The sequence below is a fragment of the Malania oleifera genome, chromosome 11, assembly GCF_029873635.1.
Source record: "Malania oleifera isolate guangnan ecotype guangnan chromosome 11, ASM2987363v1, whole genome shotgun sequence".
Classification (NCBI taxonomy): domain Eukaryota; kingdom Viridiplantae; phylum Streptophyta; class Magnoliopsida; order Santalales; family Ximeniaceae; genus Malania; species Malania oleifera.
In genome coordinates this window covers 5,422,248-5,438,675 of record NC_080427.1, presented here as the reverse complement: position 1 = coordinate 5,438,675, position 16,428 = coordinate 5,422,248, and the positions used below count along the sequence as shown (strand labels likewise).

Below are 16,428 nucleotides of genomic sequence, written 5' to 3'. Positions count from 1 at the left end.
AAAGAAAGCTGAGTCGGTCAAACTTAAATCCATGGCCGAAAATAATCCACCAGTTCTTGCTGCCCAAAACCTAGAACATCAAGCTCCCCGCCTACTTGTGGTGGGTGAGCAACCCCTTCGGCCTCTTAGGGACTACTTTGTACCTAATGCATACACCTCGCCATCTTGCATCTGGTTCCTAGATGTACAAGTGGTGCAATTCGAGATAAAAACTTCCATCATCTCGATGCTGCTCACCTTTGATGGGAACTCTACAAAAAATCCTTATTAGCATCAAGATGAATTCTTGGAGATTTTCTCCACCATCCGTAGACCCAATTTTAGTGATGACACTCTCCGTCTTAGGCTCTTTTAATTCTCTCTGAAGGATAAAGCCAAATACTAGCTGACATCCTTAGAACCAAACTTGGTGGTCAATTGGGCCACCATACAACACGAATTTCTAAAGAAGTACTTCCCAATTGGGAAGACTAACCAGTTTCGGAGAGCCATCACGAGTTTTTCACAGATGGATAGGAAACTTTTCTTTGAGACCTGGGAGCGATTTAGGGACCTACTCTGTAGATGTCCACATCATCAGGTCAATAAGTGGCTATTAGTGCAGACCTTTTATGAAGGGTTAGCAGAGAGAGATAGGTCAATGGTAAATACGTCATATGGAGGTACTTTCCTCACTAAACACGCGAATGAGGCATGGGTTCTCTTCGAGAACCTCGTGGAAAACTCTCAACGGCATGTTGAGGCTGCTCGTAAACCCTCTAAGCTTTCTATTTCTAGACCTAAAGAAGTTTACAAGCTGGCTGCAGGCCATGACCTTGCTCCTACCCTACACACCATATTTCAAAAGCTCGATCGGTTTTTGTCTCAAGGACAACAATTGCAATCCATGGCATGTTTAGAGGTGTGTACCATCTGTGCTGATCCTTCCCACTTTAGTTACAATTGTCCATACATACCTTCCCAACCTGAGCTCGTGCAGGAAGAAGTAAAAGTCACCCACAATTGGTATGATAGATTGTCAAACAACCCCTATTTCAATGCATACAATCCTGGGTGGAAACAACACTCTAACTTCTCCTGGAGGCTACAAACTCCAGGATTTCAAGCCCAAATACCTTAAGAAAACCCTAATGCTTCACCTCCTTGCCCGCATCAAAATTTTCAAAATTCTCGCACTTTGCCCATAAACGCTCATTGTTTGAACAATCATCTCCTCGACAACCTAAATCTGATTCCTTTCAGGAGATGATATTGAAAACCCTATAGAGCATTGAAGCCGATCGCCAGGTAAATCGACAATTACTCCATTCTCTGTCTCAATCCATAGCTAAGTTGGAAGCCACTATAGGGCGACTAACTATTTCATTGAATAGGAGAGATGAGGGTGAGTTGCCAAGTCAGCCTCAAGAAAAACCCAAGGGTTAATGTAGAGTAGAATGTGAGACCACAAAAAAACCTTCATCATATAAAGCACATGCCCAGGCTATAACCACTCTTCGGAGTGGTAGGGAGATAAACAACAGGGTCAGCGAGAAAATAAATCAGTAAAAGGGTAAAGAGAAGAAAAGGGATGAGCCTGTAGAAGAATTATGTGTCCCCCCTTCTCCTAATTTGGTAACGGACACCGAGACACCTACCTTTCCAAGGAATGGAATACTTCCCCATCATATCTTTGCAGCTCCTTACCCAATAGCTCTTCAGGTACCCTTTAAATCTAAGAAGGAGACCACTACTTAGTCCATCATGGACACATTAAAACAAGTTAAGGTCAATATCCCTCTCTTAGACGCCATCAAGCAAATACCTACATATGCCAAATTTCTCAAAGACTTGTGTACAAAAAAGTGAAAATCAAGGGTGTATATGAACAAACAAGTATGGCTAGCCAAGCATGTGAGCTCAATAGTACTTGGTCACCTCCTTCCTAAACTGAAAGATCTAGGCACCCCAACTATCTCATATATAATTTGCAATTACATAATTGATGGAGCTTTTTTGGATTTAGGGGCGAGTGTGAACCTTCTTCCATACACAATCCTTACGCAATTCAATTTAGGAGAGTTGAAACCCACCCCAATCACATGAAGCTCTATCGACCGCTCAGTAAAGAAACCCTAAGGTGTGATAGAGGACGTCTTGGTCAAGGTCAAAGATTTCTCTTATCCAGTTGACTTTGTGGTCTTGAATGTGGAACCTACCGACCCTACTAAGAACCATACCCTTGTCCTACTAGGTTAACCATTCTTAGCCACGGTTAACACCTACATTCAATGTAAATCAAGAATTATGGACATATCCTTTGGAAACATGCAGCTCCAGCTGAGCATTTTCCATGCTTCCAAACATCCACTTGATGAAGTTCAAGTTGTCGATGTTGATATGATTAACGAATGTGTTGAGGAAGCAACTCCCTCAATTTTGTGGAGAGATCCTTTGGAGGACATGCTTCAGCCTAAAAGCCTCCCTACCTCTAACCTGGAGGACTTTTATGAGAAACCTTTTGCAACTTATGATTCGGACTTCAGTTTACAGGAAAATTTCGGGGTAAGTAAGAAAAGAGGTGACAAGGAAAGAGGGGAGGATAATTTTAACTTCAAACTAGGTTAAGTTTGATGTGACCATTAATGTGTTTGGATAAAGATGGTAAACTTAAAGCTTTCAGGAGGTAACTCAAGTATTTTTCTTTCCTTTTTGAGTCCTTCGATTGTACATTGTAAGGTTATTCAAATTTAGAGTCTTTAGAGTAAGTTTTAGAAAAAGTTAAGGGTGCGACTTGAGGGGCGACCAGCATGCACATAGGCGACCTAGTCCTGTCCTTCTTCACTGATATCTAAAAATATCGAGATGCTAGACCATGTTTGCAACTAGTGTTAAGCTGATACATGACTTGGTCAGGAGTTTATGCATCAAGATTTAAATTAATGGGTGTGACCAAGCACGACTAGCACAAGAGCTGGTGCGACTTGGTCGGGATGATCAAACTCATTTAAAATCATATTTCATACCTGACTCTTCAACTCCCTCCATCTCCTAGCCCTAGTCACCAGAGCCCAAGCCCTACCTTTAATCCTCCAACGTCCATCCAGCCATCATACATAGCTCAAGCGAACCCCCTCATGATCAGATCTTTTCTCCTTGATCTAGGGTTTTGCTCCTTTGCTCCCCATGACTTTGTGCTTCTTCGTCATCTCTAGTCTCATTTTATCTACATGCTCGGTGATAATGGAGCTACGCTTAGGGAAGATTAAAGTGGAGCCAAAATAGTCCTTCTGAACTCCGGCTCGATATCATTGGCATCGAAGGGGAGAGCAGGTGGTGAGGATGCAAACTTCACAAGTGCCCCTTGAAGTTCCACCAATGCCAGCCAGTGTACCACCTACTACCTTAGGGCCGATGATATGGGATGCATTGGTAGAAGCACTCTGGAAGATAATCACTTCTATGGCAACCTATGATGGCCCTGACAGTTCCGCTGAAAACCTACTCCACATCCCTGATTTAGATTCAAAGACTGAGGAGAGTTAGGATGACACATTAGTTGCTTTTTTATGTACTGTGGTTCTGCAACACACCTTTTGATTATTTTCTTTTCTTTTCTTTCATTTTCTTGCACAACCCCATGTTTTTGTAGGAAATCACCGCACTTGTAACACTATCTAAATATTGTACTACCTTTTGTTAAAAATGACATACATGGTGTTTTTGGATGCACATATATCTTTTGTGCTTCAGTATGTTCTTGCATGCATGTTGTGGTTGGAATTATATGTATTTTTAGCAAGTACAACATTTGATCCTCAATGCACCATGTGTCGTGTTTCCCCATTCATTCCAAGTTCTTTTCTTTCACACTTCAGTGAGGACACTAAAGTTCCAAGTTGGGGGTAGGGGTAGGTAAACACTACATGGTATTGTAAGCACAAAATGACACAAAAATTTAAATTTTATAGTGAACACTATTATTTTATGCCACGATTAACACTTATGTATACCCTTTACATACTTTCATATAACCTAGAATTTACATGTTTAGGCCCATCACTGACATGACCCTGTTATGCTCACTAACAATGTAGTGGGTTACTAGTGTTTTGTTTCTCATTATATGGCTAATCTAGGATTTGTAACTCTATGTAGGATGACTAGTGGTTCATCTGTGTTAATCTAGCTATATAAACTCTTGTATTTACATGGTAACTTATGAGGCTAGAAACGCATTTACATGAGATTCGTAACACTTAGGGTTCCTTGAGAGCATTGAGAGAACACTTGTGATGACTATCACACCCTGTGAGGTACTGTTGAGCCGTTTGTTCATTTCTTGAGTTATTGATGTTAAACTCTGAGTTCTTGAAACTCAACTTTCCTTTTTCTAGATATTCTCTGAACACTAGTTGTCAGCCCGGGTGTGCATCTAGACGGGGTGAATAGACGTTCTTTGCAGATAATGATTTTTTTCTACAAACACAAAAATTTCTTGGCAAGACCATAATATATTTCAAAGCAAGCAAACACAAAAAGTAAGAGAGATAGGGAAAGAGAAGCTTGACATAGTGATGTTAACGTGCTTGAGCACAAAGCCTACGTCTACACCTTGAGTCCAACTCAAGGATTCCCAAATCCACTAAGCAATCCCCTTTAAGATAGAGAAGCCTTTACAAGAAGGGTACACAACCCAGCTGCTCACCAAGAGCTACACCAAGACGTTCACCAAGAAGCACCATTCAATGGCTCACAAAGAACCTTCAAGATTTACAAACAACAATAAACATAGGGTTTACAAGATGATGCTCAATTTTGAGCTGATGATACAAATAAAGCGTTACACTACTCTCTTTCAGCAAGTGACATGTAAACTAGAATAGAGTGCAAGATAGCTTGAGCAATGTCAAAACCTAGAATGAATGCTTCATTAATTATCTCAACAACCAAATGCACAAAACCAATATGAAATGAATGCTAATGAGGTATATTTATTTCCAATAGGATGAGCATGTCGCTGGCTAGTTTTTAGGAATTAATGGAGAATAGACAAGGAAAAAACTAGCGGTTATCGTGCATTTATTACGGTTAGCTTGAGGCTACTCATCAATGAGTCCACAGACTAGTTGACGAGTCATAAATATGCACTAGTCGACGAGTGCCCTATTCTCATCGACGAGCCTTCTCTACAGATCTCAGATAGGTCTTGGTATCCCATCATCGACGAGTCCCCTGCTCTAGTCGATGAGTCCCTTCTGCAATCTCAAGTGGTCTCGAGATTTCCTAGTCAACGAGTCCCTTGCTATCGTTGATGAGTTCCCTTAATAGACTAGTCGACGAATCCCCTATATTTGTTGATGAGTCCCTTTGTTTTACTACTTAAAGAAAGACCTAAATGTACTAGGACAGGTTCAAGTAAAGTGGTTTTGTTCTAATTAAAATCCAACCTTATCCAATAGTAATTTTGACCAAGTAAAAGATGTCTTGATTGATAAAACATGTTTGAAAGTCGTTTTGACATCTTATGCAATTATGTGACTCGGCATGCATGTGTTAAACTTGATTTTAAAGTTTTAAATTGATATGAACTAAGTGCATATGCAATTGGTCAGCTCTTGCAAGATATTCTCAAACACTCATACGCACAAGTATTGTTAACCTTATAGGTCGCACCCGATTTTGATAATGACAAATACTCAGGTTTTTGATAAATGTCAAGTGTTTGTGTAGGTCTAAATGAATATCCCAATGAAGGACACTTGAAGCAGCTAGAAGACCTTGAATGGCTTTTAAATTTGTAATTGTAAATTCAATATGTGTAATGTGGGTCTATAATAGTAACTTAGGATGTGGTCTGAATTTACCTTACCTGTACATCATGCATATAAAATATATGGTAAGCTCAATAAGGCCATAGTAAGACTCTAGGTCCCAAATCTCACACAAATAGCATATAATATATAGGAGTGTTGAAATTTTTCTTGAATTGAACATTTCTAAGCAACTTGAGAGAGCTCGGGCAACCGAACCCATGGAGTTCAAAACTCTTCGGACGCCCGACTGTTGACAAGTCAACAAGTTGATCAGGCCCTTGGGCGACCAATCCATTAATACACATACCATCCACGGGCGCCCGAACCCCTTGAAAGGGATAGTCCACTAACTCGAGTGACTAACTGTTTTAGTTCAAAAAGGACCCTGGGCAACCGAACACATGGATTCGAGCCACCGAATATAGGACCGGGAACCCGAAGTCACGAAGCAATGCTACTGACTTTGATTCGGGTCTCCGAACATGAAATCGAGTGACCAAACTAAGTTTAATAAAATTTATTACTAAGTCTTGTTAGGCGACCGAACCTCGGTTCAACCACCCGAACCTCAGCCAATTAAAATTAATTTAACCATGGTAAAATAGGGTTGATTTGGGCAAATTGCATTTTAATCAATTAGGACTTTTTAAATTATTTCCATCATGTCCCAACTAGTTATATTTCTACCCCTAGCTATAAATATGAGTTCATTTGCAAGATTAGCACAAGATTAGCAAATAGATTAGCCAAAATATCATTTCCCTTGAAAATACATATTTTGGCCAAATACTCTCAAATCTCTGTTCATTTGATATCTTCTGAGTTTGTGTGAACATTTCTAGAGTGCTTAAGATTGCTAGAGTTTGCTAGAAACTCCCATTTGAGTGATTGCCTGCTATATTTCTTTTGGGGAGTTTTAGCTTAGGTTTATCCCATAGATTTGCTCATTATAAATCTTGTGTGGGGATAAACCAAGTAAGCTTAGGATATTTGTATCTTTGTTGCAAGTGTACAATAGTTTGATTTTTGGTATGCAAAGATTTCTCAAACAAGCAACTATTTTCAAAGTAGTGTTGTGCATCTTTCATTGAGGAAAACTCTTTTTGAACTAGTTTGATTATCTTATTCGTATACTTGGAATATTGATGTGCTATTGAAATACTTTGTTTTGATTCCAAGATATTGCTTGTGTTGAACACTTTTAAGCATCATATAGATTATATTGTGTTAAGTATTGATTGCATAAAACTTACATCACTGAGCTTACACTATATTCATGTTATTGATGTGTATGTGAATGTGCGTATTTGGGTACATATCAGCTTTACATGAAAACACTATTTCTATACCATCTATTTAAGAGAATACTATTGTATTTCTAGGCGTGGCTTGAAGGGGCGGTAATCCAATCCCGTAAGGATTGGTTGTAAAGGTTGAGGCCAACCCTGTGCTAATTGACCTGGTTTGTATAGGTGCCGCTCCACCTGCTTAAGTGAGCAATTATAGTGGTAATCCTTGTGCTTGTTACCTAGGGACATAGGCAATTGGTCGAACCTCGATAAAATTTTTGCGTGTCACTTTTACTTTACTGCTTTCTAGTGCTTGTGTTGTTAATTAGATTGTTTTATTTAATTACTGGTATATATTACAACTGATCTACATTACTGCACAAGATTGACTATAGGGTTGTGAAAATACTACTATTAGGAGATTGACCTAGAGCTTAAATTTTAAAACTACCAATTCACCCCCCTCTTGGGCTCATGGTAAAGCTATCAATTGGTATCAGAGCCACGTAGCATAGACTAGCTATTATTTTGCAAAAAGATCACTTATGGCTTATAGCTCTGTGACCCCTTTTCCTGACACACCATCTTCCATACGACCTCCTGTTTTTAGTAGTGTTAATTACACCTTCTGGAAATAGAGGATACGCATCTACCTTCAGAATACTGATTGGAAGGTGTGGAGGATTGTCTCTAAGGGAAATTATGTCCCTATGAAAACTAAAGGGGCACGACTAGAGTTCCTAAGATTGAAGAAGAACATAATGACGAGGATATGAAAGCTGTTAGTTTAAATGCCACTGCCATGAATATTTTGTACAGTAGTCATGATGTAAATGAATTTAACAGAATTATGGCATGTTCTACTGCAAAAGAAATATAGGATAAGTTAGAGGTCACATATGAGGGTACTAAAGATATGAAAGACACTAGGATAGATATGTTGACTAGTGAGTATAAGGTCTTTAAGATGAATATAGGTGAGTCCATTCAGAACATGTACACCAGATTGACACACATTATAAACTCACTGCATGCATTAGGAAAGACCTATCCCACATATGAGATGATTAGGAAGATCCTTAGAGGCCTACCTTCTATCTGGGAAGTCAAGGCTACGACCATTGCTGAGGGTAGAGACCTTAAGGCCGTGACTCTAGATGAATTTATAGGTTCCCTGATCACCTATGAATTTGCCATAAATGAAAGACTTAATGAGCATAATAGGGCTAAGAAAGTGAATGCATTAAAAACCTCCACTAACTTATCTAGTAAGTGCAGCGAACCCGATACTGATGATGATATGGCAATGCTAACTAGAAAGCTTAGTAGGTTTTTCAGGAAGAATATAAAGCCATACAAAAAATATAGGGAGTCTACATTTGAGAAGGGAGAGTCTAACAAAAGAAAAGAAAATTCAAATGCTCCCACGTGTTATAACTGCAACAAGGTCAGGCATCTTAAACCAAATTGCCCACTGCTGAAAAAGGAGGCTAAGTAAAAGAAGAAAGCCATGAAGGCTGGGACGTCATAGGACAAACTTAGTAGCAACGACTCAGAATTAGATCACAGTGACTCAGAGGTCGCTAATCTATGCTTGATGGCACACAAGGATGAGGTATCATCTTCTAGTTCATTATCTTCATATTATTCATCTTATGATTGTGATTCTGATTGCATGCCTTCATTTACAGAGTTGCAACTTGAATATATTCGTGTATCTAAATTGTTAGGAAAAATGACCAAAGAAAATAATGATTTGAAAAAGAAATATGAAAATTGGTCAAAATTGTTTAATATAGCAAAAACTTATTATGCTTCCATTTTAAAAGAAAAAGATGCTACTATTGTTGAGCTTGAGAGGAAGTTGAAGGATAGCTCCAAAATCATTTTTAAATTCACTAAGGGAAAACGTAATTTTGAAAAACTACTTGATCCCTAAAGAAACTCCTTAAGTAAAGAGGGTTTTGGTTTTAATGGTATTAAAAATATTAGACGACCTGATCTTTACTTAAGACATTTTACACATGAGTCAAAGTCTCATGTTCCTCCTAGAGATCCTAAATGTAGATTAAGATGTTTTAAATGTAAAAAAATTGGTCATATTCAATTTGATTGTCCACTTAGGAATAAGCGTGCTAAAATTAGGAAAGTTTGGGTAATTAAGGGAGATCCAATCACTAACCCCTGTGGACCTAACAAAATTTGGGGACCAGCATCAGTTACTTAGTGTATTTGGCAGGTATGCCTAAGATCGTCCTCCTATAAGGACCAGTGGTACTTGGATAGCGGGTGCTCACGGCACATAACCGACGACAAGGAAAAATTCACTTCAATCTTTCCCAAGGATGGAGGCTATGTGACATTTGGCGACAATGTGAAAGGACGCATCATCGGGGTTGGTAAGGTTGGTAAGAATTCCTCTCCTACTATTGATAATGTTTTATTAGTTGATGGGCTGAAACATAATTTACTTAGCATAAGTTAGTTGTGTGACATAAGATATAAAGTATCTTTTGAAAATGACAAATGCATAGTAGAAAATAAATCAGATCACAAAGTGCTTTTTACTGTCGATCGCCATGAAAATGTGTATACTACTTCTCTTAATAACTTAGATTCACAACAAGTAACTTGTTTTTCTGCTGTAAATGAAGCTAGTTGGTTATGACATAGGCTCTTAGGACATGCTAGCAAGGACTTGTTGTCTTAACTTGTCAGAAAAGAACTAGTAAAAGGCTTGCCTAAGATGTCTTTTATAAAAGATAAAATCTGTGATGCACGTCAAATGGGTAAGCAAACAAAATCTAGTTCTAAGAAAAAAAAATTCATATCTACTACTAGACCACTTGAGATGCTTCATTTAGATTTGTTTGGTCCTAATTCTGTGCAAAGTCTTGGTGGTAAATCATATGCTTTTGTAATTGTGGATGACTTTTCTAGATTCACATGGGCGTTGTTTCTTGCATATAAAAATGAATCATGTGAACAGTTCAAAAAACTTTGTAGGAGAATCTATAATGAAAAGGGATATAAGATAACACATATAAGAAGTGATAAAGGCACGAAATTCAAAAATGAGAGCATAGAAAAATATTGTGACATAAAGGGCATATCACATAACTTCTCTGCACCTAGGACACTTTAATAAAACAGACTGGTAGAAAGAAAGAATAGATCACTACAAGAAATGGGCAGAATTATGCTGAATGAACATAACTTACCTAAATATTTTTAGGCCGAGGCCATAAATACTGCATGCTATGTTATGAATAGGGTGTTGATTAGACCATCAATAAATAAAACCCCTTATGAATTATAGAACAACCATAAACCTAATATTTCCTATTTTCATGTGTTTGGTTGTAAATGTTTTATGCTTAGGGATAATGAACACTTAGGAAAATTTGACTCTAAATCTGATGAAGGCATTTTCCTAGGCTATACACTTAATAGTAAAGCATATAGGGTTTTTAATAAAGGAACACTGACTATCGTTGAATCTATTTATGTTGTGTTTGATGAATATAATCCATTTTCTAATAAAGGTGATGAAGATGATATTGATATTAGAAAATACTTAAAAAATTTATCTATTGAAAACAATGCAAGTGAACACCAAGAAGTAAATGAAAAATGATCTAAAGATAATGAAAATGAAAATCAGGAGTTGCCTAGAGATTGGAAATTTGTTAGAAATCATCCTATAGATCAAATCATAGGAGAACCGTCCCGTGATGTAGCCACAAGATCCTCCTTGAGAAATCTAGTGAATCATTCTGCTTTCTTATCCCAAGAAGAACCTAAAAATATCAAAGAAGCCATAGAGGATGAGTATTGGGTAATGTCCATGCAAGAAGAACTTAACCAATTTGAAAGAAGCAAAGTGTGGACTCTAGTTCCTAGGCCTAATGATCACACAATTATTGGAACTAAATGGGTGTATAGAAATAAGAAAGATGAGAATGGGATAGTAACTAGGAATAAGGCTAGACTAGTTGCCCAAGGGTATAACCAATAGGAAGGGATAGACTTTGATGAAACATATGCTCATGTTGCTAGGTTAGAAGCCATTCGTATGTTACTTGCTTTTTTCGCTTTAAAAAATTTTAAATTATTTCAAATGGATGTTAAAAGCGCTTTTTGAAATGACTTTATTAATGAAGAAGTATATGTAGAACAACCACCCGATTTTGAAAATCATAAATATCCAAATCATGTTTGCTGGTTGTCTAAGGCCTTTTATGGATTGAAACAAGCTCCTAGAGCTAGGTATGAGAGGCTTAGCAGGTTTCTACTAGAAAATGGGTTTACCCATGGAAAAAATTGACACTACACTTTTCATCAAATCCAAAAATGATGATATGCTCCTTGTTCAAATTTATGTGGACGATTTCATTTTTGGAGTTGTGTAATGAGTTTGCCAAATGCATGCAAAGTGAATTTGAAATGAGCATGATGGGTGAACTTAGTTTCTTCTTAGGGCTACAAATTAAGCAAGCTAAACATGGAACTTTCATATGCCAATCTAAATATATCAGGGACTTGCTAAATAAATTTAACATGGAAGATTGTAAAATTCTTGGCACACCTATAAACTCTTCCATTAAGCTTGATAAAGATGAGCCAGGAATCTCTATTGATATAAAATTGTATCGTGGCATGATTAGGAGTCTCCTATATCTCATTGCTAGTAGGCATGACATTATGTTTAGTGTATGTATGTGTGCTAGGTTTTAGGCTACCCCTAAGGAATCTCATCTAAAAGCTGTTAAACGAATCCTTAGGTATCTAGTTGGGACTATAGAGTTAGGCTTGTGGTACCCTAAGCATACTACTTTTCAGATTGTGAGTTATACTGATGCTGACTTTGCCAGTAGAAAAAGTACCAACGACACTTGTCACTATTTAGGACAATCTTTTGTTTCTTAGTTCTCCAAGAAACAAAACTTAGTTGCCTTATCCACAACCGAAGTAAAACATATTGCATCTGGAAATTGTTGTGCCCAAACTCTTTATATGAAACAACAACTTATGAATTTTGGATTACACTATGATACAATATCGATTAAATGTGATAATACTAGTGCAATCAATATTTCTAAAAAACTTATCTCACATTCATGAACTAAACACATTGAGATTATACATCACTTACTTCATGATCATGTGCAAAAAGGAGATGTTGCACTTGAGTTTGTATGCACCCATGAACAATGGGTGGACATATTCACTAAACCACTTCTCGAAGATAGGTTCACACAAATTAGATGTGAGTTAGGTTTAATGCACAATAGAGAAGAAGCTCAAGTGAAATTTACAGGTCTTAGCAACTAATACTATTGTTGATATGCCCTATTTCCTTAGACTTTGTAAATATTGCTTATTGCTTATGTGTATAACTCTTATATTTATAGCATGATAATATTGAGCTTTATGTTTTACTGGTTGATCATACTGGAACTGTTTGAGTAGTTGTGGATAAACTTCTAGGATTTATAAACTCAAACAGGCTAGTATTTATACAAGATATGATTTTGGAAAGTCCCATTTTCAAACGGCACTCTGCCAAAATTTTTCTAAATCTTTCCAAAACTTAAAATGTATAAATATTATACTTACCCATTGCCTAGAACTCTTAACTCTTATGGCCCTTTTTTCCGTTGCCAAAAGGGGGAGATGTAGGGGCAAAAATTGGGTTAACCTATTAAATAGAATTATGGATTGAATTGAATTGAAAATATTATTTAGAACTTTACATGATGCACATTGTTAGGGGGAGCCTCTTAAGGCTATACCCATTTTTTGAATAATGTATTTGTCATCATCAAAAAGGGGGAGAATGTTGACCTTATAGGTCACACCCAATTTTGATAATGACAAATACTTAGGTATTTGATAAATGTCAAGTGTTTGTGCAAGTCTAAATAAATATCCCAATGAAGGACACTTGAAGCAGTTAGAAGACCCTGAAGACCTTTTAAATTTGTAATTGTAAATTCAATATGTGTAATATGGGTCTGTAATAGTAACTTAGGATGTGATCTGAATTTACCTTACTTGCACATCATGCATGTTGACCTGATAGGTCATACCCGATTTTGATAATGACAAATACTCTTGGTATTTGATATCTTTCAAGTTTGTGTGCAGGTATATAATTAGCAGAACAACTAATGACACATGAAGACTCAAAGTCTAAAGACCCCAAAGACTTCTTTTGTGTAATTTATATTATATAGGTATGTAATAGTAATTAGGATATCGGTCTGTAATACTCTCTACATGTTATGCATGTTGGTTTTGTAAGCCAAAAAATATCGTAGTTTGACCATAGGGACTGAATGACTTTAGGGCACCCTTCGGTCGACCAACGCCAGGTTTTTGGGCGTACTTGAAAAGACCCTAGGTTCCTATACATTGTGCACAAAGTCCCCATAATCACTTATATTATTAGGGGAAAGAATTGAAATAAAATTGGACAAAATAGGGAAAGTATGAGAGAGCTCGGGTGACCAAACCCTAACTGAACAAATCACCTTGAGCACCCGAACTGTTAAGAAGTCAACAGTTTGACCATGCTTCGAGCAACCAAAGATATTTTGAGTGTATCTCTCTCGGGCACCCGAACCTATGTCAGGTTCCTTTTCAACTACCCGGGCACCCGAACGATCACATTCAAAATAGGGCTCACGTGACCAAATTAGCTAGTTCGGTTAACCGAACCTAGAACCAGGCACCCGAACCTACGAACAAATGTTTCTGACTTTTGTTCGAGCTACCAAACCTACACTTAGGCTACCAAAATAATTTAAAGGACATTTATAACTGTGTCTGTTCAGGCGACCAAATCATGGTTCAGCCACCTGAACCTCGTCAGGTTAAAAATAATTTAACTGCGGTAAATTGAGTTAATTTGGGTTAATACTCCCTAAGCATTTTAGAACTTTTCTAATAATACCCTATAGTTCCTAAACGGTTATATTTTGGTCTTGGCCTATATATATTATTTCATTTGTGTGGATTAGGGGGTGATTAGTAGAAAATCTTTAACAAAAATCCTCTCAATTTCAAAATCTTATTCTTGCCCAAATACTCTCTAAGCAACCTGAGAGAGCTCGGCCGACCGAACCCCTGGAGTTCAAAACTCCTTGGACACTTGACTGTTGACAAGTCAACAAGTTGACTAAGCTCTTAGGCGACCGATCCATAAATGCACATACCATCCACGGGCGCCTGAACCCCTTGAAAAGGACAGTCTACCGACTCGGGTGACCGATTATTTTAGTTCAAAAAGGACCTCGGGTGATCGAACACATGGATTTGGGCCACCGAATATAGGACCGGGTACCCAAAGTCACGAAGCAATGCTACTGACTTTGATTCAGGTCTCCGAACGTGAAATCGGGTGACCGAACTAAGTTTAATAAAATATATTACTTAGTCTTGTTGGGCGACCGAACCTCAGTTCAGCCACCTGAACCTCAACCGGTTAAAATTAATTTAACCGCGGTAAAACAGGGTTAATTTGGGCAAATTACATTTTAATCAAATGGGACTTTTTAAATTATTCCCATCATGTCCCAACCGATTATATTTCTACCCTTGGCTATAAATATGAGTTCATTTGCAAGATTAGCACAAGATTAGCAAACAGATTAGCCAAAATATTCTCTCTATTGAAAATACATCTTTTGGCCAAATACTCTCAAATCTCCATTCATTTGATATCTTATGAGTTTGTGTGAACATTTCTAAAGTGCTTAAGATTGCTATAGTTTGCTAGAAACTCCCATTTGAGTGATTGACTGCTATATTTCTTTTGGGGAGTTTTAGCTTAGGTTTATCCCACAAATTTGCTCATTATAAATCTTGTGTGGGGATAAACCAAGTAAGCTTAGGATATTTGCATCTTTGTTGTAAGTGTCCAATAGCTTGATTTTTGGTGTGCAAAGATTTCTCAAACAAGCAACTATTTTCAAAGTAGTGTTGTGCATCTTTCATTGAGGAAAAATCTTTTTGAACTAGTTTGATTATCTGATTCGTATACTTGGAATATTTATGTGCTATTCAAATACTTTGTTTTGATTCCAAGATATTGCTTGTGTTGAACACTTTTGAGCGTCATACGGATTATATTGTGTTGAGTATTGATTGCACAAAACTTGCATCACTGAGCTTACACTATATCCATGTTATTGATGTGTATGTGAATATGCGCATTTGGGTACGTATCAGCTTTACGTGAAAGCACTATTTCTGTACCATCTGTTTGAGAGAATACTATTGTATTTCTAGGCGTGGACTAAAGGGGCGGTAATCTAGCCCAGTAAGCATTTGTTGTAAAGGTTGAGGTCAGCCCTGTGCTAATTGACCTGGTTTGCATAGGGGCCGCTCCACCCGCTTAAGTAAGCAATTATAGTGGTAATCCTTGTGCTTGTTAATTGGCCGAACCTCGATAACATTTCTGTGTGTCACTCTTACTTTACTGTTTTCTAGTGCTTGTGTTGTTAATTAGATTGCTTTATTTAATTATGCTTTATTTAATTACTAGTACGTATTACAACTGCTCGACATTACTTGCACTAGATTGACCATAGGGTTATAAAAATACTGCTGTTAGGAGATTGATCTAGGACTTAAATTTTAAAAGTACCATTTCATCCCCCCTATTGGGATCACGGTAAAGCTATCAAGTGTTATAGCAAAAATCCCACCTCACACACAACCCAACATATATGTAAAGAACACAAGCTTTCACAAATGCTCAGGTTGGTGGTGCTTTGGGTATTTCGTGAATGTACCTTGATTATAACCCTTTGCTCATTGCTTCTTTGATAAACATCTAACCATTACGCTTGCTTTGGTATTGTCTTGTTTATCTGAACTGAACTTGAGGAAAAATGTTAGCTAACCTAAGAACCATTAATAGGTTGTTATCATCAAAACAAGTTGGAATGAAGAAGCTTAGCTCGTGGCTAACATTCTCCCCCTTTTTGATAATGGCAAACCATTAGTGTTCTTTTGAAAGATTTTTCTTAAAAATGCTCCCCCTCAAAATATGTATACATGTTTAAAAATTTGAATAATTCCTCCCCCTTATTGTATGCATTATATGACCATTATATCATATTTTATTTTGGAAAAATCAAATAGAATTTTAGCAACATGCCTTCTATAAATATAGCATTTTTGCATAAGAATTATATATACAATCCTGATTGAATTAAGCAGTTCAGTATACACACCATTTCAGCAAAATTCCTTCCAACATAAGTCATTCAGTATACATGAGCATTTAAGTATTTCCAACAACAAATAGTTCAGTATGTTCACCCAAACAAGCA

General features: G+C 37.3%; 1 protein-coding gene across 1 annotated transcript in view; it reads left to right on the top strand.

The window, feature by feature from the left end:
• LOC131168408 (uncharacterized) overlaps positions 1–16,428 on the top strand; it is a 52,028-nt gene that overhangs the window by 23,319 nt on the left and 12,281 nt on the right. Inside the window, exon 2 of the mRNA XM_058127794.1 lies at positions 2,314–2,544. Within this exon, the coding sequence (XP_057983777.1) occupies positions 2,314–2,544 (231 nt within the window). The remainder of the gene's footprint in view (positions 1–2,313; positions 2,545–16,428) is intronic.